The sequence below is a fragment of the Gracilinanus agilis genome, chromosome 3, assembly GCF_016433145.1.
Source record: "Gracilinanus agilis isolate LMUSP501 chromosome 3, AgileGrace, whole genome shotgun sequence".
NCBI classification, from domain to species: domain Eukaryota; kingdom Metazoa; phylum Chordata; class Mammalia; order Didelphimorphia; family Didelphidae; genus Gracilinanus; species Gracilinanus agilis.
The window spans coordinates 27,466,915-27,494,896 of NC_058132.1; the positions used below are offsets into that span (position 1 = coordinate 27,466,915).

A 27,982-nucleotide genomic window follows, 5' to 3' on the forward strand; every position below is an offset into this window, starting at 1 on the left:
AAAGAAAGAAAGAAAGAAAGAAAGAAAGAAAGAAAGAAAGAAAGAAAGAAAGAAAGAAAGAAAGAAAGAAAGAAAGAAAGAAAGAAAGAAAGAAAGATGAAATTGTGGGTGGGTGGGCAGCAGGGAAGTTGGGGGTTGAACAGGAGAAGGGCCATTCATAGCCAGGCATAGGGACAGAGTAGATGACTGGAGAGGAGGCACAGACCAGCAGGGAGGGCAGGCAAGGAAAGAGGGTAAGAGAAGAGAGAGATAAAGAGCAAAAGTGAGATGTGGATACCCAAACAGACCACCGGGGATACTTACATGGGATGGCAGGCAAATAGAAGGAAGGAATAGAGAGAGGAGAGACCTGAATAACTGCCCAGCAGACAACTGGGGAAGAAAGCAGGGCTAGGAAAGAATCCTGAGGGAGAGAGACCTAGACAGAGAGGAGGGCATTCATAGGCAAAAAGACCTACAGAGAACAGTGGGGTGGAGGGATGCAGAGAGGGGATGCTGGTCCTTCAGCCTCCGGTCTTCTGCCCACCGCTAGCTGGAGGGAGGAGAAGAACAAGCTTTAGAAGCAGAACCAGAGCCAGAACCAGAGCCTGAGCCAGAGCCTGAGCCAGAACCCGAGAAAGCTGAGTGAGTGGCCTTATTTGACCCTTGACCTAAGGCATCTGGTAGCCCTGACGTGAGCGCTCAGGCCTCATTCCAAGCACCTTCCATCATCCATCCTCTAACCAGAGTGAGAAGAATGCTGAATTTCGAGGCAGAAGGCAGGGTTTGGCCTGACCCATCTAGGGAAGGAGGGGGCTGAAACAAGTGACCTTTTGGAATCCTTCTGGCTGTCCATCCCATAATCCCAATGACCCTGGAGTTACCAGCTAAATTGAGAAGGTCTTGATGATCTGTTGTCTCCTTGATCTCACCCTTATGTTCCTCTTATCCCCACCAACTGCCCTCCCACCTCAGTGCTGAGAATGGAGAGAAGGAAGGGTCCCAAGAGCCAGCACCTGAGCCTCCCAAGAAGGCAGCTGCCCCATCTCCACCTCGGAAGGAGGATGCCAAATCGGAGGGCCCAGACTTCTGGGAGGAACTAGAAGTGCAGAGAGTCAAGTTCTTGGTAAGGACCAGCCTGGCCAGTGGGAGGGATGGCTATGTGGGACCAAGGAGGAAGGGAGAAGGGGGAAGGGTCCAAGGCCCTGCTACCCATTCCCAGGAAGTCCCTGAGGTCCCTCCCAGGGTTCTTCCAGACTCCTACACCAGCCCTCTGTTCTCTCCTGGCCTGAGGGACTGAGGGAGGACTCAGTCCCTCCCTCCTTCCCTCTCTTCCCTGGTCCCTACCAGAACTACCTCTCCAGAAACTTCTATACCCTGCGATTCCTTGCCCTCTTCCTGGCCTTTGCCATCAACTTCATCCTGCTCTTCTACAAGGTATCAGGCAAATGGAGGTGGCCAGGGGGCTAATTTGGGGGTTCACTTGGGTCCCTTCAGAGCCTGGGAAAGGAAGTCCCATAGCCTGGATAACCTGGTCCTCAGGTCCATAGAGCAGGCAGGGAATTTGCCTTCTTTGACATTTGGGCCCCCTCATCCCCTGGAGAAAGCAAACTGAGGGCCAGTATGCTTTGAAAGGCAATAAGCATCTGGATGCCAGTCATCTGGCCTTCTCTCACTTGGGCAATAAGGGCTAGGAAGCTGGATATGTGGGTGCTTAAGTGGGTCTTGCTCTGCAAGGTATTGTGGTTCCATAGAAAGACTCCTAATCAGAGGACCTGAGTTCAAAAACTGCCTCTAACTCATACACCCTGTGTGGCCTTGGGCTAGCCACCTAACCTTTCTATGCCTCAATTTCCTCATACGTAAAAATGGAGATGGGCAGGACTAGTCAGTTAAACCTCAAAGTCCCTTCCATCACTGTATCTAAGATTCTCTAATTTGGGTTCTGAGCCTTTGTGGTGAAAGGAGTTAAAAGCTAGGCACCCTGACCTCTGGTCCTTGGTTCCCCTGGGACTATCGGTGAAGCGCAGACCCCTCCGTGACTATCCCCATGCCCTCCCTGCAGGTGTCTGACTCTCCTCCAGGTGAGGAGGACCTGGAAGGCTCAGGGCTTGAGGGCCTGTCGGGCTCAGGCTCTGGGGACTTCCTGGGATCTGGCATGGGCTCCGGGGTCGGGGAGGAGATGGAGGATGAGGAGGAGGAGAACATGGTCTACTACTTCCTGGAGGAGAGCACGGGATACATGGAACCTGCCCTTCGAGGTCTCAGCATCCTGCACACGCTCATTGCCTTCCTCTGCATCATCGGCTACAACTGTCTCAAGGTGGGATCCGGGGAGGGTCAGCCTGAGAGGCTGGGGTCTGGGTCTGACTTCTGACAGACCCCATGATCTCTGAGGTCTCCCCTCCCCGGGTGCTCCCAGGTACCGCTGGTCATCTTTAAACGCGAGAAGGAGCTAGCCCGGAAACTAGAGTTTGACGGGCTTTACATCACAGAACAGCCGGAGGATGATGACGTAAAGGGACAGTGGGATCGACTGGTGCTTAACACCCCGTACGGTGCCCGAAGTCCCCCTGGGGATGCCCTAGAAGACTTAAGATGGGAAGGTGGGGTTTGGGGAACAAGAACTCCAGAGCAAGACCAGGGGGACCAGACAGAAGGTGAAGCTATGGGGAAAAGATGGGATGACACAGAGGGAGAGATGCTGGGGGGAATGAGATTCGAGGACCCCAGAGAAGCGACATGCAGGGATTAGGAGGGAGATACAGAAGGGAGGCTCTGAGGGGGAGGGGGGATACAGGGAATCCCAGGGAAGCAAGTGGGAGGCTCAGGGGAACCCTGAGGAGATAAAGGAATGATTGGGGAAAGCCCAGTGTGGCAGACATAAGAGGCCTGAGCTGGAGTGAGCAGTGGGAGAATGGGGGGCTCTCAAAGAGGAATATGGAGGAACATGGTAGATCGTTATGAGATACCCCAAAAAAGAAGCAGGGATTGAGATGGGGTGGCAGAAAGATCACAGAGGGAGGGAATTCAGAAACATCTAGGGCCTAGGAAGCCAAAAATCTGAGTTCTCCAATCAGTCCCTGTTCCCACCGCCTATAATTTCTTCCTCCAGATCCTTCCCCAGCAACTACTGGGACAAGTTTGTGAAAAGGAAGGTAAGGAGGCCCAAAGGGAATGGAGACCCTCACCTCATCCCTAATTCTCTTAACCCTTCACAGGGTTTCCTTGGGAGTATCCAATTTGTCTTTTCCTGGGCCCATTGTGGCCGAGGGATGTATTTAACCCTTCCCTCCCCAACTTTCCTAGGTGCTGGAGAAACACGGAGACATCTTTGGTCGGGAGCGGATTGCGGAGTTACTGGGCATGGATCTGGCCAGCCTGGAGATCACGGCACAAAATGAAAAGAGACCAGAACCCCCCTCAGGACTGCTCACATGGTATGAGGCCAAGCAGCGCCAGTGGGACTGGTGAAGGAGGACGAGGGAACTCCAGAAAGTTTCTAATCTATCCACTGTCTTCCTCATCCTTCCCTCAGGATCATGTCCATAGACGTCAAATACCAAATCTGGAAATTTGGTGTCATCTTCACCGATAATGTGAGTAGGGCACTTTGGAAGTATGTGGGCCATGGAGGTGGGAAGGAGAAACCTCAGTGGTTGCTCCCTTAGAGGAGGCTTCATGCCTTTATGCTACCCCATGGGCTCCCTCAAAGTGTCTTCCACCTCTCTGATACCCCCAACATGTTCCTGACTCTGCTCCCTAAAGTATCCCTTAGAGAAAAAGCAGGTAGATGGTTCAGTGAATAGAGAACCGAGCCTGGAGACCCCCAATTGCCCTCACCACTCTTCTGCCTTGGAACCAATATTTAGTACTGATTCTAAGGCAGAAGGTAAGAGGTTCAAAATGAGTAAATAAATGTTCTTCATTGCCCCCAAAGCGTTAAGGCCTGTGCCTCCTCTGAGCCTTGTCCCTTATTCTGCTGCTCTCTCCCAGTCATTTCTGTATTTGATCTGGTACCTGGTCATGTCCCTCCTCGGTCACTATAACAACTTCTTCTTCGCTGCTCACCTGCTGGACATCGCCATGGGAGTCAAGACCCTTCGCACCATCCTGTCCTCTGTCACCCACAATGGGAAGCAGGTGCCTGGGGGAGCAGGGCAGGGGGCTGGGAGAGGCTGGGGCTCGAGCGCTGGCCCCATCACCAGCAGCCGGGACTCTTCCCCAGCTGGTGATGACGGTGGGTCTGCTGGCGGTCGTGGTCTATCTCTACACGGTCGTGGCCTTCAATTTCTTCCGCAAATTCTACAATAAAAGTGAGGATGAGGATGAGCCGGACATGAAATGTGATGACATGATGACGGTGAGATGGCCTGGGGAGCCACCGAGAACTGGGGACGGGGAGGGTTCAGAATCACTTTTTTTTGCCTCCGATACCTGGGTCTCCCAGCAGGACTCAGCAGCCACTCCCAGTGCTGACGGGGGGAAGCTCTGGCCAGCTGTTGCCTACCTGGGCCCTATAGGCTTCTTTCAGTAGCCTGGTGGCCTCCACTCCCCCTCCTGGGGCTAGGCTCAGTGAGCCTAGCCCACTGCAGCTCAGAAGCCCCAAGCTGAGGTCACCCCCCAGCAAGAATTACAGAAATCCTCATGCTGCTCCCCTCCCAGTGTTACCTGTTCCACATGTACGTGGGTGTCCGAGCCGGCGGAGGCATCGGGGACGAGATTGAAGACCCAGCAGGGGATGAATACGAGCTCTACCGGGTGGTTTTTGACATCACCTTTTTCTTCTTTGTCATTGTCATCCTGTTGGCCATCATCCAAGGTCAGGAGGGCCCAGACTTGGGAGAGAGGAGGGGTGTTGGCAACTGGGGTCAGGAGTCAAGGCTGGAAGGCCTGGATCGGGGGACTCAGGGTCAAAGATCCAAAGCTGGAAGAGACCCAAGAGGCCCATTTAGGAATAAGCCCCAGGGAGGTCCAGAACGCTCAAAGTCCCTCAGTTGACAAGTGTGAGGATTTGAGCCGCCTAGTCCTGCTCGCTCTGCCACACTAACCCATAAACACACTCTTCACCAGCATATTCCTTCCAGGCTCCGGGTTGGGGGAAAGGGACAAAGCCAGGCTGGGGATGTAGTGGGTGTCAGAATCAAGCAAAAGGGTCCGAGTTAGGGGATGGTGACCCTTATTCCCCTCCTCCTCACAGGTCTGATCATTGATGCTTTTGGGGAGCTCCGAGACCAGCAAGAACAAGTAAAGGAAGACATGGAGGTAACAGCCCTGGAGGAAGGGGTCTGGGAAAAGAATTGGAGGGGTCTGGGGAGAGTTTGGTGAGGTCCCAAGTGCATTCATTCAACACACGTGTCATGGACAGTCAGGACACACATGTCCTGTACTTGTTGCTAGGCCTTCCCAGACCAGGAAGTCCCCGGTGGGGATGAGGCGGACACACCTGATCATGGCACAGGGCAGGGCTTGGTAGAGTTAAGGATCTGAAGGTCTAATAGGGAAGGGCAAGTCCATGAATATGTATGACATAAGAGACTGAAGGGAGTGCCAAGAAGAAGGCCAGGAGGAATCTGAGGAGAGACCAACACTTTTCCCCAAGGGGCCAAGCAGGAAGACTGCCCAGAGGCAGTGGCCATGGCTGGCAGAGTTGGGCCTTGAAGGATGGCACCAACAAGTTCAGGGAGAATACTTTGAGGTCGGGGGAAGAGCAAACACGGTTCTGTTAGGATTAAACTCTAGGGGAGAATGTGGACAGATTTGGGGGTCCTGGAGTACCTGAAAGGAACATGGGCAGCCCCAGGGGTGACCATGAGAAGCTTGGGAATTTATTTAAGTATTTATAGGATCCCAGGGGTATGGGAAGAGCTTTGAAATCCTGAATAGGAGATGTCTAGAGAAGGCTGTGGACTGGCTAGGGAGGTTCTCATGGGGGGGGGGGGGAGGAGGGGTTCTTATTGGGATGTGGCAGAGGGTCCTGTGGGGATATAGGGAGGCTGATGAGATCTCAGGCCCTAAGTCTCCCCTTCTTCCCTCACCCCACTATCTGCCCCCAAGACCAAATGTTTCATCTGTGGCATTGGAAGTGACTATTTTGATACAACGCCCCATGGTTTTGAGACTCACACGCTGGAGGAACACAACCTGGCCAATTACATGTGAGTGCTGGCTCTGCTGGCCAATCTGGGGAGAGAACAGGGCCAGGGTGGATTCCAAAGAAAATGGAGGGATCCCCAGGGGAGAGGAAAACAGACAGGATGTGGTAGGATTAGGGTCTCCTTGGCTTGGCCCCTCTCATGATGTCTGTCCCTTTCCTCATCAGGTTTTTCCTGATGTATCTGATCAATAAGGATGAGACAGAACACACAGGACAGGTGAGGGGGTTTGGGGACACCTGATGGGGAGGATGGGTATACTGTGGGGAGACTTCAGTACCCTTTGGGGGAGTGCTCTGAAGAAGGCCTAGATAGGAAGAGGAGATGCTGGAACAAGGATGCATGGGATAATCAAGAGGGTCAAGACAGGACTATTGACTGTGTATCCTTCCTTTCCGTGCTTGGCTGTCTGCCCATCCCTTCTCCCACCAGGAATCCTATGTCTGGAAGATGTACCAAGAACGTTGCTGGGATTTCTTCCCAGCTGGTGACTGTTTCCGAAAACAGTATGAAGACCAGCTGGCCTGAGAAGCCCAGGCTCCTCCCCATCCTGTCCAGAACCCCTTCCCTCCCTCTCCCCTCACCTCAAGTGCCTTATTCCTCTTTTGAGATCCCCTATCCCAGGGTTCAGCTCCACTCAGTGCAATATATCCTGTGGGAAAGGGGTCCCTCTGGAATAAAGGGTTTCTTCTGCAGTTCTGTGAATTGGAATGTGATTTGGTGGTATTCTGGGACAGGAGAGTAGGGGTGGGATGTGTGTATTCAGAGATTCTTCAAATTGGACTTTTTGGATCATAGAATATTAGAAACTGGGACCTCAGAAATTCAGAATTCAGACTCTGAGAGTCCCGGAATCTAATAACCTTGGAGATGGAAGAGACTCTAGGAGTCGTGTTCATTTCTCCCAGGTAGATGAGCAGACACAATAAGCAAGAGTGAGGAATCATGTTTATTGGAGACAGTTATGTGTTTGGGGAGTTGACAAAGGTCTCAGTTTTGGGTCAGCCAGCTCCAGGCTTCACTCTTGAATGTACAAGTTGCTAGGTGCGTTGGGGTCATTGGCAGGACGTGTCTCCACCACAACAGGCCTATGGAAGTTGGGATAGAAGTACAGGTTGAACTTTAGGAACATCTTCCCAGGACAGCTCTCCCCAACTTCCCTCCTCTCAGCAGCCACCCTTCTTACCTTGGAGACCCCAGGAGGCGAAAGGTAAGAGAAGGGTCTCTTAGTTCCTGTAGAAGCTATGTGAGGAATAAATAGATCAGTGCACAAGGCCTGTTAGACATCCTCCAGTTCAAATACCACCACCCCAATTTCACAGATAGGCAGACTGAGGCCTAGAAATGGGAAGGCTCTCGACCAAGGACAAAGCACACTAGGAACAAAGTCAGGACTAAAACCTTAGCCTTGTGACTCTTCCTTCTGGGAAGGGGGATGTTGGACTGGGAATGAGTGGGAATGCTGGACCTGAGCAAACCAGTCAGGGGCATTAAGAGTATCAGGGCTCTGGGATCTCACCTGGTCAGAGCCCAGAGCCCATACTTGGACACCATGTTTCCAGAAGACCTGGATCCGGCCCCCAACCAGGGCTGGAGGGGCGAGGGAGAAAAGGTTTTGGTTAGTCCTCACCAACTTACACCCCAAAAGCTCTAAGCCTCTTCTCCATAAGCTCCCTCACCCCTACATACCCACAGCCTCCACAGACTCGCTGAGGGGGAGCTCTGGGGCCCGCAGTCCCCGCACTGGAGTCCCCTCTCTGGTCACCAGCTTCAGGCTCCCTTTGTGGACCAGAAAGAAAAAAGTCAGAAGATTGGGGCTGAGAAGAACTGGAGTCCTTAAAGGATGGGAATGATGGGGAGACTTTGGAGGGTGTTATATGGAGTCCTGGGGTGATAATGGGGTTGTGAGCATTCTCGGGAGGTTGGTCCAGAGAATAGAGAGGGATCTGAGGGACAAGGTATATAAGAGGTCCTGACCAGCTAGCTATAAAGTAATCTAGAGAATGTAGGACTAATCCAGGAGAGGTCCTGGGGGATTATATAAGGATCTAGTTTTTTTCAAGAGGATAGAAAAGTTTTAGAAGATTATCAAAGCGGTCAGGCACAAGACAAATATTGCTAGGAGGAGGTAGAGGCCTCAGGTCACCGGGGGAGTCCTCGGGGATCTGGGTTTCTTAGGGGTTGGAGACTGGTCTGAAGCAGACACGAGCTGGTCTTGAGGGTTTCTCAGGGTCTGGGAAGAAACAAGTCTGGGACTTAACGAGGAAACACCCCAGGAAGAGGAAGGACAAGGAAGGGGCTGGAAATCCCAAGGGGGCCCTCATTAACCATTCAGCAGCACCAGGACCAAGTCATCTGCCAGCTGGGTCACCTGCACTGGACCCTCACTCTGTACTGGAAGAGGATGAAGCAGGGATGTGAGGTATCAGCCAGGCTCCGCCCTCCCGCCAAACCCCGCCTTCCCGCTGTACGGGAGTAGGGGAAGAAGCGAAGCGGGGTGGCCGAGCAACAATCCAATCCCCGCCCCTTCTGAGGCCCCACCCCCACGAACCCTGCCTCTTCCCTAAAGCCCTTCTCCTTCCATCCCGCCCTTTCTCGGAGGCCCCACCCTTCAGTCAAACCCCGCCCCGTTTCGAGGCCCCGCCCTTACTTCCTCCTGTCGCCCCAAACCAGCTGGAGAGGGGACCAAGTCGGACGTTATGAAAGCATACGGATCCAGCAGGTCCGGGGCTCACGCCCACGCACACGGCCGGGAGCTCAGGCCCTGGCGCAGCCAGCAACGAAAACACACGGAGTGGGGATGGCAGCGGGAAGGGGACCTGCTGTATTTGGGAAGAGGAGCGTGGCTTCAGCCATCGACCAATGGCAAACGCACCCGATATAGGGCGGGACTACCGGGAGGAGGGGAGACCCGAGCTCTCGCGGGGAGGGGCTTCGAAGTTCTAACCAATGGGGAGGACAAGACTTCCATTTGCCGGCCAATGGGGTTGAGAACCTTGGGTGAGGCGGACTTCAGGGAGCAGTGTGGGGTGGGTCCAGGGTTCCCCTCTCACCCGCCTCAGCTCAGAACCGCCCCCTTCCCGGCCCAGATACCCTGATGAGCATGAACTTCTCCATGGGCGGGTACCACTGGAGCAAGATCGCAGCAGCTTCCATTGCGGCACACAGATACGGCCCCCCGGAGCTAGGGCTCTCCGCTGCAAGGTGGGGTGGCAGGTCACGCTCTGACCAGATCCTGGGCCACCCCAAGCACTGGGGCTCTGAGACGTTTTCCTCTAACCCAAGAGACGCTACCCCAAGACCATCCTCCAGCTGGGACCCCTCTAACAAAGACCGTCGGTCACCCCGACAGGCATTCTGCAGCTCTTTCTGCTGCCAGCACCCCATGATTATTCCCATGGCTGGGAATCCCAAAGATACTCCATCTTGCCCCCAAGGGGATGCCCCAAGGAATTCCAGGCCTGAGTCCCTGAGCCTCATCCACTGAGGTTTCAGAATTACTCCCATCACAGATGATTGGAGCTCTGAGATAGCCCCTTAGTTGTCCCCAATTAGGATCCTAAGAACTTTTTCTAAACCTTTGGGGCTCACTCACCCACACAGCAGGCACGGCAACCCCGAGTGTCCTGGATTTTGGTGGATACCACATTCTTCCTGAGGGAACAGATAGAGGATGAGACTAGGGAGTGTCTGTTTGGAAGGAGAGGGGTTTCAGAAAGTGATGTTGGAAGATGGGAAGACCTGGGCAGCAGACGATGGGGAGTGATGTGGGCAATGGGTCCCCCTGTTCTTGTCTCCTTCCGATCCAACAGGCCCAAGAGGCTGTGTGAATACAACTGGGGAGTCTTTCCTGAGAGAGGAGAGGAGAATTAGGACCTGAAAGACTCTAGAGGGGTCCCCTTATTCTTTCTGCTTCTCTCTGGTGCTCTCAGGCCCCCGTTTCTCTCATATCTCCCAGGCCACTGCCCATTTCCTCCTTTCAATTGGTGCTCCCATCCCACCCCATCCCCTCTACTTGCTTCTCCCACCATACCCAACAGACCTGACAGAGACATTAGGACATTGTTGATACAGTAAACCCAGGTTGTCCGGCTGGGGAAGAGCTGAGAAGAGAGAAGAAGAGAGATGGATCTAATTTTTCCCTATCCCATCCATTGTCCTCCTAACCAAGCTTCCTCCCTGCCTATTCCCCTCCCATACACACCATCTCCAACATGGCCTCCTGGTCACTTCGGTTCAAGATGAAGATACCCTCTTCAGCCCCCAAGAGCAGGTGCTGGTCTGATCAAGCAGAGAAAAGGGGACACAAGCTGTTTGACTCTACATCTTTAGCTTTTGACCCTATATCTGACCCTTCATTCTGGGTCCTCAACTCTCTAATAACCCTCTCTCCCACCCCCTCTCCCATTCAGCCCAGAACAGATATATTCTTGCCCAGTTCTGACCCTTAGTCCACTATGGACCTCACTTTTCCCATCTGTAAAACAGAGTTTTCATTAACAGGTCTCTAAGGTCCCTTCCTGGTACTGACATCCGTGATCCTAACATTGTAAGAATCCAGCATTCCTTTCCCCTACCCACTGCCAAACCCACTCTATCTTCTACCCTCTGTCCACCTCCAACCCCACCATGGTGCCCTTACCCTTGGTTGTGGGGTGTGTCCAGGCAGCCGTACTACTGGTATGGAGGGGACAGCCATTAAACACTTTCACCAGGAGGGCACAGTCCTAGGTACAGTGAGGAACAGACCTCTCATCATGAAATCACTGAGAGGTAGACTACAGAGAAATCCCCCTCCTCCCATCATCAACTCAGTGTGGGATTGAGAATACAGATTTCCTCTGAATCAGGCCCTCCCCCAAGCCATGTGTTTCAGGGATCCTCACCTTTTTCCTTTTCTCTTTCTTGGGGGGCAAAATGGGGGGCTGATTGGACCCTGAGGGGGATGGACTCCAGAGGGAAGGATCTGGAAAAAAATAATCCCTGGTATTTATGTAGCATTTTAAGGATTGCAAAAAGTTTTAAATACATTATTTCATAATAACAATAACTAATACTTAAAATAGCACCTAAAGGTTACCAAAGATCTCATTCTGATCAATCAACAGACATTTATTAAGTACATACTGCATGTCAGTCACTGGGGAGAGGCAGATTAAAAAATAAGAAATAGGTCCTGCCCTCAAGGAGCTTCCTTTCTACCAGAGAAACTAAGTATTCCCACATAAGTAAAACAAAGGATAATTCATTTGGCAGAAGAGAGAGAGAGAGGCAGAGACAGAGACAGAGAGAGAGAGAGAGAGACAGAGAGACAAGCTGCTGGAGGGGAGAATAAGGAAAAGGTCTCATGAAGAAAGCAGTGCCCAAGCTGACATTTAAATGTCACTAGAGAGTCTAATTGTGAAGATGAAGGAGTGCATTATCTGTGTGTGTGTTTGTGTGTCTGTGTCTGTGTGTATTGAGGGGCTGGAGATTGTACTAAAAGGCATGAATACAGGCAGTGGTGGAATATGGGTCCATCTGGCTAATGTGGAAAAAGCATGAAGAGGAAGAAGGTAGAAGAAGCCTGAAAAAGCAGGATGGAGCCAGAGGTGAAGGGCTTAAAAGGTCCAACCAAAATCTATATTTGATTCTAGAAGTAACAAGAGCAATCCTAGTTGGTGAGTACTCCAACTGTAATCTGCATTTTGCAGATGAGAACACAGATGAGGACAAGGCTCAGAGAGATTAAGTGATTTGTTCGTAGTGATACAGCTCATAAATGTCACTGCTGAAAGTCATTTCCTGCCTCCTGGCTTCAGGGCTATTTCTACAATCTCATTGGCACCAGGTGTCCTGATTCCCAGCAGGGAAGCCTCTCCCCAATTTAATATCCCACCTCACCCCAGTTACCTGATCGAGCAGAGAGGTGGGGACTTCGGGGGGCCAGAGGGGGCCCTGGGTGGGGTGTACGGGGAGGAGGTCCACTGGAGCATCTAACCAAGACCCCAGGGCTCAGCCGCCCATCATCCCCAGGCCCCTCATCTGAGGGAGTCCTAAGCTTAGACTGTAAAGAGAGGCAGAAGAGCATGCCTGAAATTCTCTTCCATCCCCCTTTCCACTCTCTGACCTGGACAGTGTCTCAGGGAGAAACTGAGTCAAGTACCCAACCCTGGAGGGTCCTAGTATCCACTTGGAAATTCCATCCAGTCTCTTGAGGATCCCATCATTCCAATCACCAGTTCCCAAGGGGGTTTTCATATACCTGCCCCTGAGCCCAGAGGACCCTGGAATCCCATTCCTGGTGTGTCCCCCTTGGTCTCATGTCTTACCTTGGGGGGTAGTGGGGGAGGAACATCCACAGCAGGGGTTGGGCTGAAAAAGGAATTTAGAGTGAGGGTGATTTAGTATCAGTTTGTCATTGGGGACTCAGGGAATTAGGGACTGAGAGATATGGGGTGTTAGAGTCTGGGATATCTAGGAGGGAGCTTAACAGGGCTGGAGGGTTGGCTCACATGTCCACATCATCATAATCATTGTCCGAGTCGTCAGACTGTTCCCTGAAAAGAAAAGAGTAAATTAGGGTGAACTTCCCAGAAAGGCTCCTTCCCTCGAGCCTTTTCACTGCTCCTCAGTCCCAGTCTGCCTTCTTCTGTCCAGACCTTCAGATCTCTCTCTCTGTCCCTCTTCTGTCAGTCTTTCATATCTTACCCCTCTCTCTGACCTTCCCAGTCTCTCTGTCTCTTCAGGCCATCTCTCCAAGTCTCTATCATCTCTCCCCAATCCTCCATTTCTCAGGACTCCTCCATCTTCCCTCCACCCCAGCCCAGGACCCAAGTTTGTCATTATTGCTGGGCTTCCCTTACTTATTACTCCTGGGGATGTTGTCCCAGTTCCTCAGGTCAGGGGCCTGGCCAGATGCCTGGAGGAGGAGGGAGGAGGAGGTTTTTCCAGTTAGAATGTAAGCCCTTTGAGATCAGGCAACAAACACCTCCCTTTTATCTCTTCTCCCCCCACACCCCCCAGCACCTAGCACAATGCCTGGGAAGGAAAGATAAATGGGTAAAGGGTAAAGAGAGTAGAGATCTTCCAAGAGAAAGGAAAGAAATCCTGAGGAAAGGGTTCTAGGAAAGGTAGAGAAGGGGGTCAGGGAGAGAGAAAGTCGAAAGAGGGGGTGGGTCTCACATTGTCAGTTTGAGATCCAAGCTTCTCTGAACAGAATGGTCTGAATTTCATATGCTGGCCTGGTAAAAGAGTGGCAATTAAGAGCGAGTAAGGAGGGGGCAACTGGATGGCTCAATGGATTGAAAGCCAGGTCTAGAGATGGTAACCAGTCTTGGGTTCAAATACAGACTCAGATACTTCCTATCTGTGTGACCCTGGGCAAGTCACTTAACCCCCATTACCTAGTCCTTACTGCTTTTCTGCCTTGGAACCAATCCACAGTATTAATCCTAAGACAAGGTAAGGTTTTTGTTTTGTGTTTGTTTTATAAAGGGAGTGAGGAGCCCCTGGGCTCTCAGGAAGTCGAGATGAAATGGGAGGGGGAAGGGACTGGATGTGAGATTCTTGCCCATTTGTGAGTCCTCAGGTTTCTGGCTAGGGGTAGAGTTTGTGGCAGGGAAGGCTTTAGAGTGCCAGCTGTGGTTTCTAGGCTTCAGGTGGAATGGATGAGAACTTGAAGGATAAATAAAATAATTTGGGGGATTAGAGTCTGGTTTCTGGAGTTTCTGGGAGTCAGAATTTAAGCATCTCCAGGTTTCAATCATCAGGGTTGGGGAAGTTAGGCCTCAGGGGTTCTCTATACTCACAACCAGAGTCCACACTGGTGATGCCCAAGGAGCCAGATCGATGAGTAGAATGGATCCTCCGAGGAACAGCAGGAGGTTGCTGTGGAGAGAAGGATAAGGTGGGGAGAGGAGCCCCTGTCACCTTCCCTCAAGCCAATCAAGGAGCCCAGGGTGGCCACTGAAGTGGATGTCACAGACATGGGACTACTAAGGCAGGATGTGTGTCCTTTATGGATATACCCAGGACAGAAGACAGCTAAAAAAGGGGAAGACAAAGAGAGATAACTAGGGACAAATGATCTCATGGTGAGGAATGGTAGGAAGAACAATGAACTGGACATAAGGTCATAAGAGAGAGCCAGAGGGTAGGAGTTGCACCTGGAAAGGCCTTTGGAGACTCATCTAAACTGAATCTTTCATTTTATAGAAAAGGAAACTGAATCAGTGAGTGGAACTTGTGCAAGGTCACATAGCTAGCGAGTGGCAAACCTGAGTCTTGAACCCATGGCTCTCCACTCCCAAGTATAGTATCCTCTATACCACACTTGGATCTGAGTCCTCTATATTACATTTTTTTATCTGTGTGAACATGGGCAAGTCATGTCCTCCTTTCTGAGCTCCCTGCTTAAAAAATGAGGATAATCTTTCACAACGATGAAGAGGAGATACATTCTTAAGCAGCTACAACTTGGAGAAAATAAAAGACAAAATAAATTAATCTGATGATATAAAAATAAGAGGCTTTTGACAAATGAAAAGCAATGAATACAAAGCAAGGAAAGAAACAGCCTGGGACATCTTTTTTTTTTGTTAAACATTTCTGACAAAAGCCTGATATAAATGTGTCAGTTCCTTCTAGATTTTGGATAAGAGTAAATGCCATTCTCCCACAGATAAGTGATCAAAGAATATGAAAAGGAAGTTCCTGAACTAAGAAACACAAATTATCAACAACTGATTGCATAAAAAATATTCATGATCTCTAATAATTAAAGAAGTACAGATGAAAATAATTCTGTGGTTCCATTTGACCCCCATAAAATTGGCAACATTGATAGGACTTAATGCTGGTGAGGATGTGGTTAAATAGGTATTACTTCATGTTACTGGTACAGCTCTGAAACAGTTCAATCTCTTTTGGAAAGCAATATGCAATTATACAGTAAGTTTTAAAAATGTGAATATTCTTAAACTCTAGTCAGTTGAAGAGGTGGACCAAGAGAGAGTAAAAGAAGGGACTCATCTGAGCTCTCCCAAATTCCCCTCCTAACAACTTTAAAGACTCAAAATAAATTCTGGAGCAGCAGAACCAACTACAAAGAACAAGGTGAAACAATTTTCCTTCCCAAGACAACTTAGAATGTGGTCAGGAAAGGTCTGTCTCACTGGGTTAATAGAGGGGTGCTGTCAGGTTGTGTCCTGGCAAGCCAAGCAGGAGGCCTTGGGGGGGGTGACTGAATTCGAGCAGCAGATTCCAGAGTCCACAATCCACAGAGAGTAGGGGGTTGGACAACTGGTCAGAGAGAGATTACTGGGGGCCCTTTGTTCTGGCAGCAATACTCTGTTGCATTGACTATAAGCAGTTTGGGGTCACAGTTCCAGGGAAGAAAAGAATGCCTATGTTTGCTCACAGACCAGGGCACATGATAAGAGAGCAATAATCACATCTCTCCTTAAGTCAAACCACCTTGAATTAGCTCTGAAAACAGCAGCACAAAAAATCTACAGCTTGGGATAGTGCTCCAACTTTAGCATAAAGTTCAAAATCAAGAAATAGGCTGGGAAAATGAGCAAAAAAAGAGAACTTTATTATAGAAAATTACTCTAGGGGGCAGCTAGATGACTCAGGGGAGTCAGAGCCAGGCCCAGAGATGGGAAATCTTGGGTTCAAATCTGGATTCAGACACTCCCTAGCTGTGTGACCCTGAGCAAGTCACTTAATCCCAATTGTCTATCCCTTACAGCTCTTCTGCCTTGGAACTGATATTTCCTATCAATCTAAGACAAAAAATAAAGGTTTTTTTTTTTTAAATTAGAATCAGGCTAATGACTCCATGTAATATCAAGAAACAAAAAAAAATCTAAGGAATTTAAAAATTAGAAGAAAATGTGAAATATCTCATTGGAAAAATAACTGTAAAAGGAAATCCAGGAAACATTATTTAAGAATGATTGGGCTACCTGAAAGCCATGATCAAAAGAAAATAGCCTAGACCTCATCTTTCAAGAAATTATCAATGAAAACTACCCTGATATCCTAGAACCAAAGGGCAAAATAGAAATTGAAAGAATCCACCAATCACCTCCTGAAAGAGATACCAAAATAAAAATTCCCAAGAATATTAGAGCCAAATTCCAGACCTTTTAGGTCACGGAAAAAATAATGCAAGCAACCAGAAGGAAACAATTCAAATATTATGGAGCCAAGGCCAGGATGTCTGAAGATTTAGCAGATTCTATATTAAAGAATTGGAAGACTTAGAATATATTCCAAAGGGCAATGTAACTAAAATCACACCCAAGAATCACCTATCCTGCAAAACTGAATATAATCCTTGAGGGGGGAAACTGAATAACTAAAGAAATAGGAAACTTTAATGTATTCCTAATAAAAATATCAGAGCTGAACAGAAAATCTGACTTTCAAATACAAGACTCAAGAGAAGCATGAAAAAAGACAAATCATAAGGAATTCAATAAGGTTAAACTGTTTACATTCTAATGTGGGAAGATATTTATAATTCCTAAGAACTTTATCATTATTAGAAGGAGTATATATACAATGGGAGAAGGGGAAAGAGAGAGGTAGCATAGGGTAAATTAGCTCACATAAAAGAGGAGCAAAAGAGCTTTTACACTGGAGGGGAAGATGGCTAAGGAGTGGTGAGCAACACCTGAACTTCACTCATCAAAATAGGCTCAAAGAGGGAATAGCATACAGATGCTATTGGGTACAAAAAAACTATCTTACCCTACAGGAAAGTAGGAGGGGGTGGTGGTAAAAGAAGGAATGAAGCTGTTAGAATGGGAGTGGAGGAGACACTAGAAGCAAAACACTTTTGAGGAGAAGGATAAAAGGAGGAAGAGAAGGATAAATGGAAAGAAGGTAGGATGGAGGAAAATGCATAATAATCATAACTGTGAATGTGAATGGGATCAACTCACTCTTAAAATGAAAATGAACAGCAAAGTGGATTACATGATTTACACATAATCAAATTAGAGGAGCATGCAATAATTTACCTGACATATTTATGGATAAGGAAAGAATGTATGACCAAACGAGAGATAGAGAGCATTACAGGAAGTAAGATGAATAATTTGATTGTATTAAATTAAAAGAGTTTGCAAAAATAAGTCGAAACAAAGATTAGAAAAATAGCATAAAACTGGAGGGAAAGTTTTATAGCAAAATTTTCTGATAAGGTTTCATTTTTCAAATACATAAAGAAATGAGTCAAATTTGTAAGAATATGTCATGCCTTTAAATGATCACTCCATTGCAAATATCAATAATATAGAAATAGGTTTTGAACAATGATACATGTATAACCCAGTGGAATTGCTCATCAGCTCTGGGAAGGGGGAGGCAAAAAGGGAGGAAAAGAACATAAATCATGTAACCATGGAAAAATGTTCTTAATTAATTGATTAATTAAAAAAGAATATGTCATTCCCCAGTTGGTCAAAGGATATGAACAGGCAGTTCACAGATGAAGAAATAAAAACTATCTATAGTCATATAAAAAAAAGTTCTAAATTACTATGCAAATTAAAACAACTTTGAAGTACCACCTCACACCTATCAGATTGACTAATCTAACAGCAAAGGAAAATCACAAATGAACACTAATGCAGTGTTGGGGGAATTGTGCATTGATCCTACAATTCTGGAGAACAATTTGGAACTGTGTCCAAAGGGCTATAAAATATGCATAACTTTTGACCCAGTAATACTACCAGAGAGGGTAAATCCCTCTGCTGAATAGGATGGAAAGCCTAAGGGAAATAAAGAGATGTGAGGGGAACTTTTACTTCCACTGATGTGGGAAGAAGACTAGCTTTGCTTAGACTAGAGAGAGGAGGGTGGAGAAGCCTGGAGCTGAAGCTGGGTAGGTAGGATGAGGTCAGATAGTGCCAGTAATTGAACCAGTAATACCACTACCAGTTCTGTATCCCAAAGAATTTTTTTAAGGAAAAGAACTTATATTTACACAAATATTTTTAGTAGCTCTTTTTGTGGCAGCAATGAATTGGAAATCAGGGAAGTTCACCAAATGGAAAAGGTTGTCCAAGTTGCAATATATAATTGGGATAAAATATTATTGTGCTATAATAAAAAGATGAATAGGATGCTTTCAGCAAAAACTGTAAAGACTTATATGAATTTATCCAAAGTGAAGTTAGTAGAACCAGGAGAATATTGTACACTGTAATAGCAATATTGTACAATGATCAATTACTAATGACTTGGATATTCTCAACAATATAGTGATCCAAGACACTTCCAAAAGACTCATGATGAAAAATGCTATCACCTCCAGAGAGAGAGAGCTGATAAAATTCTGAATGAAGATAGAAGCAGACTTTTTAAAAACTTACTTTTTTTTTGTCTGTTTTTTGTCTCACAACATGATTAATATAGAAATGTTTTGCATGACTGCACATGTATAAACTATATCAAATTGCTTGCCTTCTCAGTGAGAGGAAGGAGGGGAAGAAGAGAATTTGGAACTCAAAAAAATTTTTAATATCAAAAAATTGTTTTCTACAAAATTAGAAAAAAATTAAATATTAAAAGTAAATTTTTTAAAAATAGAGTTTGGTAGGGACATTAATGCATTACTGGTGGAATTGTGAATTGATCAACCATTCTGGAGGGCAATTTGGAACTATGCCCAAAGGGCTTTAAAAGACTGCCTGCTCTTTGATCCAGCCATACCACTGCTGGGTTTGTACCCCAAAGAGATAATAGGGAAAAAACTTGTACGAAAATATTTATAGTCTCACTGTGGTGGCAAAAAAATGGAAAACGAAGGGATGCCTTTCAATTGGGGAATGGCTGAACAAATTGTGGTATCTACTGGTGATGGAATACTATTGTGCTAAAAGGAATGATGAACTGGCGGAATTCCATGTGAACTGGAACGACCTCTAGGAATTGATGCAGAATGAAAGGAGAATCATATACACAGAGACAAATACACTGTAGCACAATCGAATGTAATGGACTTCTCTACTAGCAGCAATGCAATGATCCAAAACTTTTCTGAGGGACTCATGGGAAAAAACACTGTCCACATCCAGAAAAAAGAATTGTGGAAGCAGAAATATAGAAGAAAAACAATTGCTTGACCACATGGGTCATGGGGATATGATTAGGGATGTAGACTCTAAATGATCACCCTAGTACAAATATCAATAATATGGAAATAGGTCTTGATCAATGACACATGTAAAACCCAGTGGAATTGCTTGTTGGCTACGGAAGGGGGTGGGAGGAGGGGAGGGAAAAAATATGAATCATGGAACCATGGAAAATTTTTCATAATTAATCAATAAAAATAAAATAGAATTTGGGGGGTAGGAGAGGGGCTATAAAACTATGTATGCAAATATGCTAACAGCAGCCCATAAATATTCCTATTTCCAGTCCCACATCTCCACTCACCGGTAGGAGGTTCTGTTGACAGACACCTCATCATCAACACAGCCAAAACTGTATTCTTCCTCTTCCCTGCCCCAGCCCCACCTCCCCAAACAGACCAGTGTCTCCAAGCTTCCCTCCTCCTGAGGGCACCACCATCCTCACAGCCACTAAAGCTCCAAACTTCAGGCTTTCCCTGTCTTTCTCCCTCGCCCCAACCTTATGGAAAAAAAGTCAGAGGACTTTGGTTGTCAGAGAATCTCAAAGTTAGAGGAGATTCCTATGGCCCATCTGGTACTTGTCCAAGGATCCTTGCTATAATCTGCCTCTTTAAGTGGGAATCCATCCACTGCATGGAGACCTCTGCTAAGGAGGCTCTCTTATCTGGGAGAATGATTACCCTCTCGAACGAGAGGGAATTCAGGATTTCTGGGAAAGGCTCTGGATGGAAAGCTGGGAAAGCTCGGAAAAGCTGGAGGAGAGAGAGCCCTAGAGGTTGACTGAGATCCAGAGGCCTTTCTGAAGTTGTAGTGTGAATCCCTCTGCTGGATAGGATGGAGAGCCCAAGGGAAATAAAGAAATGTGAGGGGAACATTCAGCCAATGATGTGAGGAAAAAAGACTAACAAGGCTTGGACTAGAGAGAGGGGGATGGAGAAGCCTGGAGCTTTGGATACTGGGACTGTGTAGGCAGGGTGAGGTCAGATGGTTCCAGACCTCAAACCAGTTCTGTTCCCAATTAGGGCAACACCATGAACTCTATAGAAGGAGCAAGCAATTGAAGCCCATGTTTCAGCAGCATCTTATTGAAGTAGTGAACACTCCCATGCCCTGTTCACTTCTCACCTCAGGCTCTTCTTCTTCACTTTCACCCCCCAAAGGACTCTTCCCTGGATTCCTCAGTTTCTCCAACAATTCCAGAGTCAGGCTCCGAGACAATCCTGGTTGGGACACCAACTGGTGCTAGGAGTGGAGGGGAAGGGTCAAAGTTGGAACGTGAAAAGGAGGTTAAGAATGCTGGGACTAGGGTTCTACATACTGAAGTCTGTGCAAGGAAGGGGGCAGGAAATAATCCCTCAGTCTTCCTCCCTGTAGGTGAGGTGTCAGGGCATCATTCCTCACTGGATATTAGAGAGGACTTAGGGAAGGGTAATTGTGGGGGGAGCCTGGAAGAGGCTCATGGTTCCCAGGTGGGGTGTTGGGAGACCTGGAGGACAAGAATACTGGGCAGAGGATTCCCTGGGATGGTCTCCAGAAAGGACTCTTCTTCCAGACTTCCCTGGGTCTTGGGAGGGATCAGTGGTCTGCTCAATCCCATTTGCCCCACATATCCAATCTATGATCATGTCTATCTTCACATCTCTCCTTATACATTTGCTTCTCTCCAGTTACACAACCACCTTATCATCTTATGCCTAGACTTTGTTCTATCCCATCTCCCTGGCTCAGCAATTTTTCTACTCTAATCCCCTCCATTCATGTGATAAAGTGATTTCCCCCCCTAAAGTACAAGTCTGATTGTGTCATGCTCTTACTTAATAAATCCCAGCGGCTCCCTATTACCTCCAGAATAAAACAAAGTCCTCGTAACCTGACACCTGCCTGCATTTCCAGCCTTCTCATCACACTTTTATACTGATTTTTTGAAGACCCTTCAGGAGAAACAAACAACTTGTGATTTCTCCTATTTCTCATCTCTATCTTCCAAAGTGATTTTGCCAGAAGAGTCTCTGAATATAGTCATCATCTCCCTTTCACAATCTTCTCCCCTATCTCATAAATATGTACCAGCATATCAAAATCAAGACTTCTCTGACTTGGAGTCCAAAAAAAAGGAGGGATTCCCTTGAATGCTGGCTGATTGTGGAAGCATTTCCTGAATAATTAATATAATAATACAAATATAAGTAATTGCTAAGTAAATAATTGGTAAGTATAATGTAAATAATTGCTCATCTGGAATCTCTCTCCTTCTATAGGACTCTAGTTTAGGAAGGGCCATCAGAGGCCACCAAATATAACCCAATTCCTTCTACATCATCTGCAACAAATGATATCCAGGTTTAGCCTAAAGACCTCCAATGATGGTGAGCAATCCCATCTTTAGACAGCTGTTATGCAGTCAAAAATTCTAGGCATTACTCTGTCCATGGTGGCCAACAATCTCTTCTTGCTAAATCCAATGGCCTTTTTCAGTCCTCATTTTTCTTGACCTCTGCAGCACTGGGCACTCATGTGTTCTCCCTTGGCTCACAAGTTAATGTTTTATCTTGGTTCTTCTCCTGCCTCTCTGAACACTCATCCTCAGTCTCCTCTTTTGAAGCTCTACCCTCTCCCACTTACAAAGAAAAGATGTCCCCCAAGGCTCTGCTCTGGGTCCTCTTCTCTCCTTTATCCATACTTTTCTTCTGGGTGGTTTCATCCATTCCCATGGGTTCAATCATCCCCTTTAAAAAGATAGCTTCCACATCTAAATATTCAGTTCTAATTTGACTCCTAAACTCTAGTTCTGCATCTAGATTGTATCTCCCCTGTAGGATGGAAGTTGCTGGTGGGCTGGGACAAACTGGTATCCTCAGATATACTAAATTAAATAGAATTGAAACCGACAATGTCTACCCATTTCTTTTGCTTGTGTCTAGTTGTTCTGAGGCAGGGATTCAAGGAAATGGGCTATGGGTGCACACAGGCACATGTCTCACATTGAGCATCTTGGCAGCACTGGGCCGCTTCTTGGGATTCTTGGTGAGTGTGACTTTGACAAAGTTGTGGAAAGCAGCTGACCTGTGGAGGTGAGGGACAGAGGCTGTGTCTGTCAAGGATGCTCTAGGGAGCAGAGAAACACCTTTCTTCCCCTAGTCCCAAAGTTCCTAGATACAATTCCAACTTGAAACTCCCCTTACAGACCCCCAAATCACCCAATACCCTCTCCAAGCTGTGTCTCCCTCTCACCATCGTCCTTTCTCTTTCAGTCTGGGGGGCTGGTATCCACTTTTGGTCATGAGGAAAAGCACTCTAGGGGAGATAAAGGATAATAAGAAGGGGTTCAGGGCCCCCCTTACTGGATGTCTCCTTCCTCCTCAACTTTCTCTCTTAAAGCCATCGAGGGCAGAAGACCAGGGGTCAAGATAGGGAATCTGACCAGTTCAGAGGTCAGCATAGGGAGGAGGCTCCTATTGGGTTGGGAAGGGGGGTATCCTAAGAGTTCAAATAGGGGTCTTTGGAGTTGAAGTTGAGCAGTCTCAGGAGCATCTGAGAAACTTAGCCTAAGAACTCCCAGAATGAATATGAAGGCTCCTAAAGGCTCAAAGCCAGGGGCAGGTATATTTCAAGAATGAGGTCCATACCTGAGAGGGTGAACATCAAACATTGGAGGCTGTAGTTCAGCCATTTCAATTGCTGTGATCCCCACAGACCAGATATCACAAAGCTCTGTGTACCCTCCCTTGAACTCCACAGCAGCCACTTCAGGAGCCATCCTGGGGAACAAGGACACAAAGACGGAGATAGCAGAGACAGGGAATGCCCGCTGGTACATTCATAGACACAAAGAGCCTCTTAGAGATAGGGCAACCCAGAGAAGAAAGACTGGTAGATTGCAGAGAGAAGAGACAAGCAACCCCAGGTGGAAGATAGACCCGGGACATAAGAGATCTAGAGAGTGTCAAAGTCAGATGCTTGCAGAAATTCCAGAGCCATGCCCTGCCCTGATCCTGCCCAAAGTTCCTCACCAGTAAGGTGTGCCAATGAAAGAGAGACGTCGAGCCAAGGTTGCCCCGATTTGGGCTGAGATGCCGAAGTCAGCTGGAGAGAAGAGAGTAATACAGTAGCAGCAGGTTCATTCTCTGCCCACCCCATCCCCACTGGGCTCTCCCAGCCCCACTCACCGAGTTTAACCTCTCCACTATCATTGATGAGAATATTTGCTCCCTGGATTTGGAGGGCACAGGAGAGAAAAATCAGGACTCAACCAAGCAGTCAACATTCATTAAATGCTAGTTTGTGCCAGACACTATAGCAAGCACTAAAATCAACCATGTTTCTCTTTCTTCCTCCCCATTCCCAATGCCCCCCCTGACCCCACCAAAGCACCTTGATGTCTCGGTGAATCTTGCCCTGGTTGTGTAGGTAGGCCAGACCCTGGGGAGAATAAGGGAAAGGGGCAAGAGAGAAGAGCAGGAGTCACTCAGAATCCCTTCCCCTAAGGCTCCTTGTGGGGCATGGAGGTAGGGTGCTGCTGAGAGATATCTGGGGTTAGAAGACAGGGGGGCTGAGATTTGGGGGATTGGGAACATGGGTGGGGGTATTTCTTAAGCTTCTACAATGTTCTAGGAACCATGGATACAAAAATAAAGTTAAACAGTCCCTGTTTCATGCAGTTTCCATTGTTCTTGAGGTAAAGGGCTGGTATACAGATAAGTCAACATTACATGTATTGCATAGAGATCGAGACAGGGGCCAAACTTGATACAGGGAACTCCCTAGGGAGGAAACTCCCTGTACCAGTGCAGGTTGGCACTCTCGCTGCAGCTCAGGCTTAAGAAAATTTGTCTGGACTAATATGGAAATGTGTTTTGCATGGCCTCATGTGTAAAATTGACAGCATCTTGCTTGCCTTCTCAATAAGTGGGCAAAGAACTAGGGAGGGAAAGAACTGGGAACTTAGAACATTTTTTTTTAATATTTTTAAACCCTTAACCTCTGTGTATTAGTTCCTTGGTGGAAGAGTGGTAAGGGTAGGCAATGGGGGTCAAGTGACTTGCCCAAGGTCACACAGCTGGGAAGTGTCTGAGGTCAGATTTGAACCTAGGACCTCCCGTCTCTAGGTCTGGCTCTCAATCCACTGAGCTACCCAGCTGCCCCAGAACATTTTTTTTAGTCTCTAGGTCTGGCTCTCAATCCACTGAGCTACCCAGCTGCCCCAGAACATTTTTTTTAAATGAATGTTAAAAAGAAATAAACTATTTTAAAAAGAAAGGCATGGGGCAGCTGGGTAGCTCAGTGGATTGAGAGCCAGGCCTAGAGACAGGAGGTCCTAGGTTCAAATCCAGCCTCAGACACTTCCCAGCTGTGTGACCCTGGGCAAGTCACTTGACCCCCATTGCCTACCCTTATCACTCTTCCACCAAGGAGCCAATACACAGAAGTTAACGGTTTAAAATAAAAAAAAGAAAAAAAAAAGAAAAAAAAAGGCAATTTGGCTGGAACACTAAGAGGTTAAGGGACTGGTCAGTGCGTGCCACAGACAGACTTGAACCCCCAATACAGAAAAAACTATTTACAAAATGAAAACCAAATTATTTTCTAGGGAGAAAGAGAAGATCTAAGAGGGGGATGAAGGGGACGCCGAGGAGGGAATCTGGAAAGTGCCATGCTCACCTGGAGTACCTCTCTGCAGATGTAGCCAATCTGAAGCTCAGAGAGAGGGCCAGTCACTGCAATAGATTCCCCCCAACCCCCATCCCAGGGGTCAAGAGGCTGATTCCCCACTCCTGCCAGAGCAGAAGGAATGAGGAGAAAAGACTGGGGAAGGAGCATCTGTGTTGGGGAGGTGGGGGATGAGGGAAGAGACTTAATCAATCTGAAAATATGTATTAATCACCCACCCTGTGCCCAGCACTAGGTTGAACCTTGGGGATATGAAAAGAGGCAAATGCCAATCCCGGTCCTCAAAGAGCTTCCCGGCTTATGAGGGAGATCACATGCAAACAAACAAATACATCCAAAGCACGCTCTATGCCAAATAACTAGGAGATAATGAGCATGAAGGACGTTGCTGGAATGAGGAGGGATGGGGGAAGGCTTCCTATAGTAGGTGAATGAGATTTTAGTTGGGATTTAAAGAAAACCCCCCTCCTCCCTTCTGCCTCCTTACTGTGGTATATGTCTTGGAGTGAGCCGGCACCACAGAATTCCATGCAGATCCATAATTTCTGAAGCCTGGGAGGGGGAACCGGACAGGCATTGGGGGGATGGGAGACAAGGTCAGCCAGAGTGGGCTCAGGTTTAGGGAGGCTAAGAATTGAGGGGCTCTAGACAGAGAAATTCCTTGACCATCTGTAGGTCTCTTTAGTTTTAGAGAGCCCAGGGAATGGGTATAGGGGCCATCAAACCAGCTGGAGGCCTGATTTGAGGAGGGAGTCAGGGCAGAACCAAGAAAGTTGGTCTGAGGGGTCACAGATCACCCTCCGGGCTACAGATCCTATCTGGGGATCCAGAGGGATATTGTAGAAATTGGAGAGCCAGGCTGGGGGGTGGTTTAAACTGATGGGTTTGGATTTGGAGAATTGGTCTAAGGGTAAGGAGATGGGGAGGGGGTGTTGAGTAAACAGTCTAGAAATAGAAGAAATTGAATCTAGGGGGTCAGCAACAAGTCTGGGTGGGGTCAGGAAGCTGGGGGGGGGAATCTGACCAGAGGTAGCTGCCATGGTACGCCACAATGTTGGGGTGCCGGCAGTTTCTGACAATGAAGATTTCTCGATGGAGGGTGGTTAGGTCATCATCTGAAGAGAGAGAAATCGACAGTGTGTGTATAGGGTGGGGGGACCAAAAGATGATGATTAGGGATCACATGGTCAAGCTTTGGCGGGGGAAGATCCAATCTCAATCTCACCTGGTTCTATCTTCACCATTTTCAGAGCTGCTAGTTCCCCTGTCGATTTGTCTCTAGCCTGGGGAAGGGAGTGAGTAATGAGGGAGAACGTGAGATGTATAAACCCAGAAGAACTCAGCCAATGAGCAGAATTGGTGTACAAATGTCCCCTCTTCCTGGTAATTCACTCAGGGTTCCCCCAGAAGCCCCAGTACTCAAGAGAAGGCGCTGGGATGATGTGAGAGGAGGGAGAGGACTGCTGACCTCAATGACCATCCACCCCAAGCCCTCCTTGAAACACCCACCCCCCATACTCTGCCAGTGGCCATCCCATCCAGCCTTGGAAAGAGAAACAAGTCAGTGAAAGGGAACTCCCTACCCCAACCCACAGCTTATTTCCATTTTTTTTTTCTCAGAATGCTAATGGTTAGGGCAGCTCTTCCTGAAATTGAAGGTAATCTCGCTCTCTCTCACTTCCACTTTCAGACCTCCATCTTCCCTCCTGGACTATGTAGAAAATCCAATTCCCCTTCCACCCCCTTCCTCACAGTTTTAAAATTTAAGTCCCAGGAGTTGGGAGGAAGCCTCTGGGGTGATGCTTCCTTCCCCCCCACCCCCACCTCCACCAGCCGAAGGCCTCCATCATCTTCCCCAGCCACCCTGTTGCTTCGCCTCATTAGGAGCAAAGTTCAGAATTCTGGCCCCAGCACTAGAATGGTCCCCCAGACGGATGGATTGACGGTCATGGGGAAGAAGGATGGAAGGATGGGTGATGTGGCTGGGAGGAAGGAAGAGGATGGAGGTCCTCTTTGATTAGGGGGATAGAAGTCATAGGGGGAGGGAGATGGAAGTTCGTGAGGATGGAGGCTAGGAGGAAGGGAAAGAAGAGCTTTGGGGGGAGGGAGAGATCCTGGGGAGGGGGAGTAGAGGGAAAGGAGGGTTTCCAGGAGGGAGGTGAAAGTTCCTGGGGATAGGGGATGGAGGCTGGGAGGAGAAAAAGGATGAAGGGCTTGAGGGAAGGGTGGTGACCCTGGGCAGGAGGAATGGAGCCCTTGGGGAGGGGGATAGGAGAGCCCCGGGGAAGAGGGGGACAAGAACTTGAGTCCGGAGAGGGGGAGGGGCCCTCACCTTGAATACCTCCCCGTAGGTGCCGCCCCCCACCCTCTGCAGCAGCTCATAGAGGTCCCGAGGGTCCTTGGTGGCGATGTCCGGGTCTGCGCTGTCCATGCTGAGGGTAGGGTGGGGGGAGGCCTAGGGGGAGGGGGAGGGCTGCCTCCTCCTGGGAGCCCTCCGTGAGTGAGGACGCTGGGCTCAACGCCTGCAGCAGCAGAAGCAGCGGCAGAGGGAGGAGGGCAGACGGTGCGTTCTCCCCTGCCCGCCAGCCGCGAGGGCCCCCACTCTCGCTTCCTGCCCAGGCCTCGCCAGGGGGCCCCTCCCTCTTCACCACCACCACCACCCCCCCACAGCTGGGCGAGAGCTCCCGCCGAGGGAGAGCCAGACCCAACCTGAATTTATGGCCCCTGGGGACCCCAACCCAACTGTGGGGTAAAGTGGGGGATGGGGCTCCTCTCTGCCTTTCTCAGAAAAAAAAAATCTTTTTAATGTTGAGATGCAAATAAGCCCATACTGGATGGTTGATACGGTGGGGGCTGGGGCAATCTAACCATCCACCCCTCTTCTCTGTACCTGGGAGCCCCAGGCCTCCCTCTCTCTCCACAGGGGACCCTGGACGTCGAACATGTGTAGATCCCCGACAGGGTGACTAAAGATAGGCTGGGATGGAGAGACACTGGGTGGGAGAAGGAAAACACCCAGGCCCTGTCAAATCAAGGAAAGCAGTC

General features: G+C 48.3%; 2 protein-coding genes across 3 annotated transcripts in view; one reads left to right on the top strand and one right to left on the bottom strand.

The window, feature by feature from the left end:
* Nucleotides 1–6,829, top strand: part of RYR1 (ryanodine receptor 1) — a 97,528-nt gene extending 90,699 nt beyond the window's left edge. For both annotated transcript variants that reach the window (XM_044667388.1, XM_044667389.1), the window contains 15 exons: nt 533–624; nt 955–1,105; nt 1,330–1,416; nt 2,045–2,302; nt 2,402–2,532; nt 3,095–3,137; nt 3,289–3,419; nt 3,518–3,578; nt 3,976–4,122; nt 4,208–4,342; nt 4,645–4,801; nt 5,180–5,244; nt 6,037–6,137; nt 6,302–6,353; nt 6,567–6,829. In XM_044667388.1, the coding sequence (XP_044523323.1) occupies nt 533–624; nt 955–1,105; nt 1,330–1,416; nt 2,045–2,302; nt 2,402–2,532; nt 3,095–3,137; nt 3,289–3,419; nt 3,518–3,578; nt 3,976–4,122; nt 4,208–4,342; nt 4,645–4,801; nt 5,180–5,244; nt 6,037–6,137; nt 6,302–6,353; nt 6,567–6,662 (1,707 nt within the window). In that variant the 3' untranslated portion in view covers nt 6,663–6,829. The remainder of the gene's footprint in view (nt 1–532; nt 625–954; nt 1,106–1,329; nt 1,417–2,044; nt 2,303–2,401; nt 2,533–3,094; nt 3,138–3,288; nt 3,420–3,517; nt 3,579–3,975; nt 4,123–4,207; nt 4,343–4,644; nt 4,802–5,179; nt 5,245–6,036; nt 6,138–6,301; nt 6,354–6,566) is intronic.
* Nucleotides 6,830–7,076: 247 nt separating this feature from the next.
* On the bottom strand, nt 7,077–27,368 carry MAP4K1 (mitogen-activated protein kinase kinase kinase kinase 1). Its single transcript, XM_044671156.1, has 31 exons — nt 27,270–27,368; nt 26,163–26,220; nt 25,962–26,052; nt 25,425–25,489; nt 24,929–24,984; nt 23,642–23,689; nt 23,437–23,479; nt 23,281–23,353; nt 22,897–23,028; nt 22,502–22,564; nt 22,252–22,333; nt 20,396–20,512; nt 13,925–14,003; nt 13,299–13,357; nt 12,980–13,035; nt 12,629–12,673; nt 12,446–12,488; nt 12,027–12,180; nt 11,021–11,100; nt 10,777–10,861; nt 10,339–10,415; nt 10,177–10,237; nt 9,876–9,984; nt 9,730–9,788; nt 9,228–9,331; nt 8,785–8,956; nt 8,463–8,528; nt 7,824–7,913; nt 7,654–7,724; nt 7,321–7,376; nt 7,077–7,222 (listed from the first exon to the last, which is right to left on the bottom strand). Exons 1-31 carry the CDS (start codon nt 27,366–27,368, stop codon nt 7,153–7,155), a joined length of 2,463 nt encoding a protein of 820 aa, XP_044527091.1. The 3' UTR covers nt 7,077–7,152.
* Between the last annotated feature and the right edge of the window lie 614 nt (nt 27,369–27,982).

Coding starts and splice junctions, on each gene's coding strand:
- MAP4K1 (XM_044671156.1), bottom strand. CDS start 27,368: ATGGACAGCGCAGACCCGGACATCGCCACCAAGGACCCTCGGGACCTC. Junction 12,674..12,979: donor AACATCCCCAGGAGTAATAA/GTAAGGGAAGCC, acceptor TTTTCTTTTCAG/GGAACAGTCTGACGACTCGG. Junction 8,529..8,784: donor GTTTGGGGCGACAGGAGGAA/GTAAGGGCGGGG, acceptor ATCCTCTTCCAG/TACAGAGTGAGGGTCCAGTG.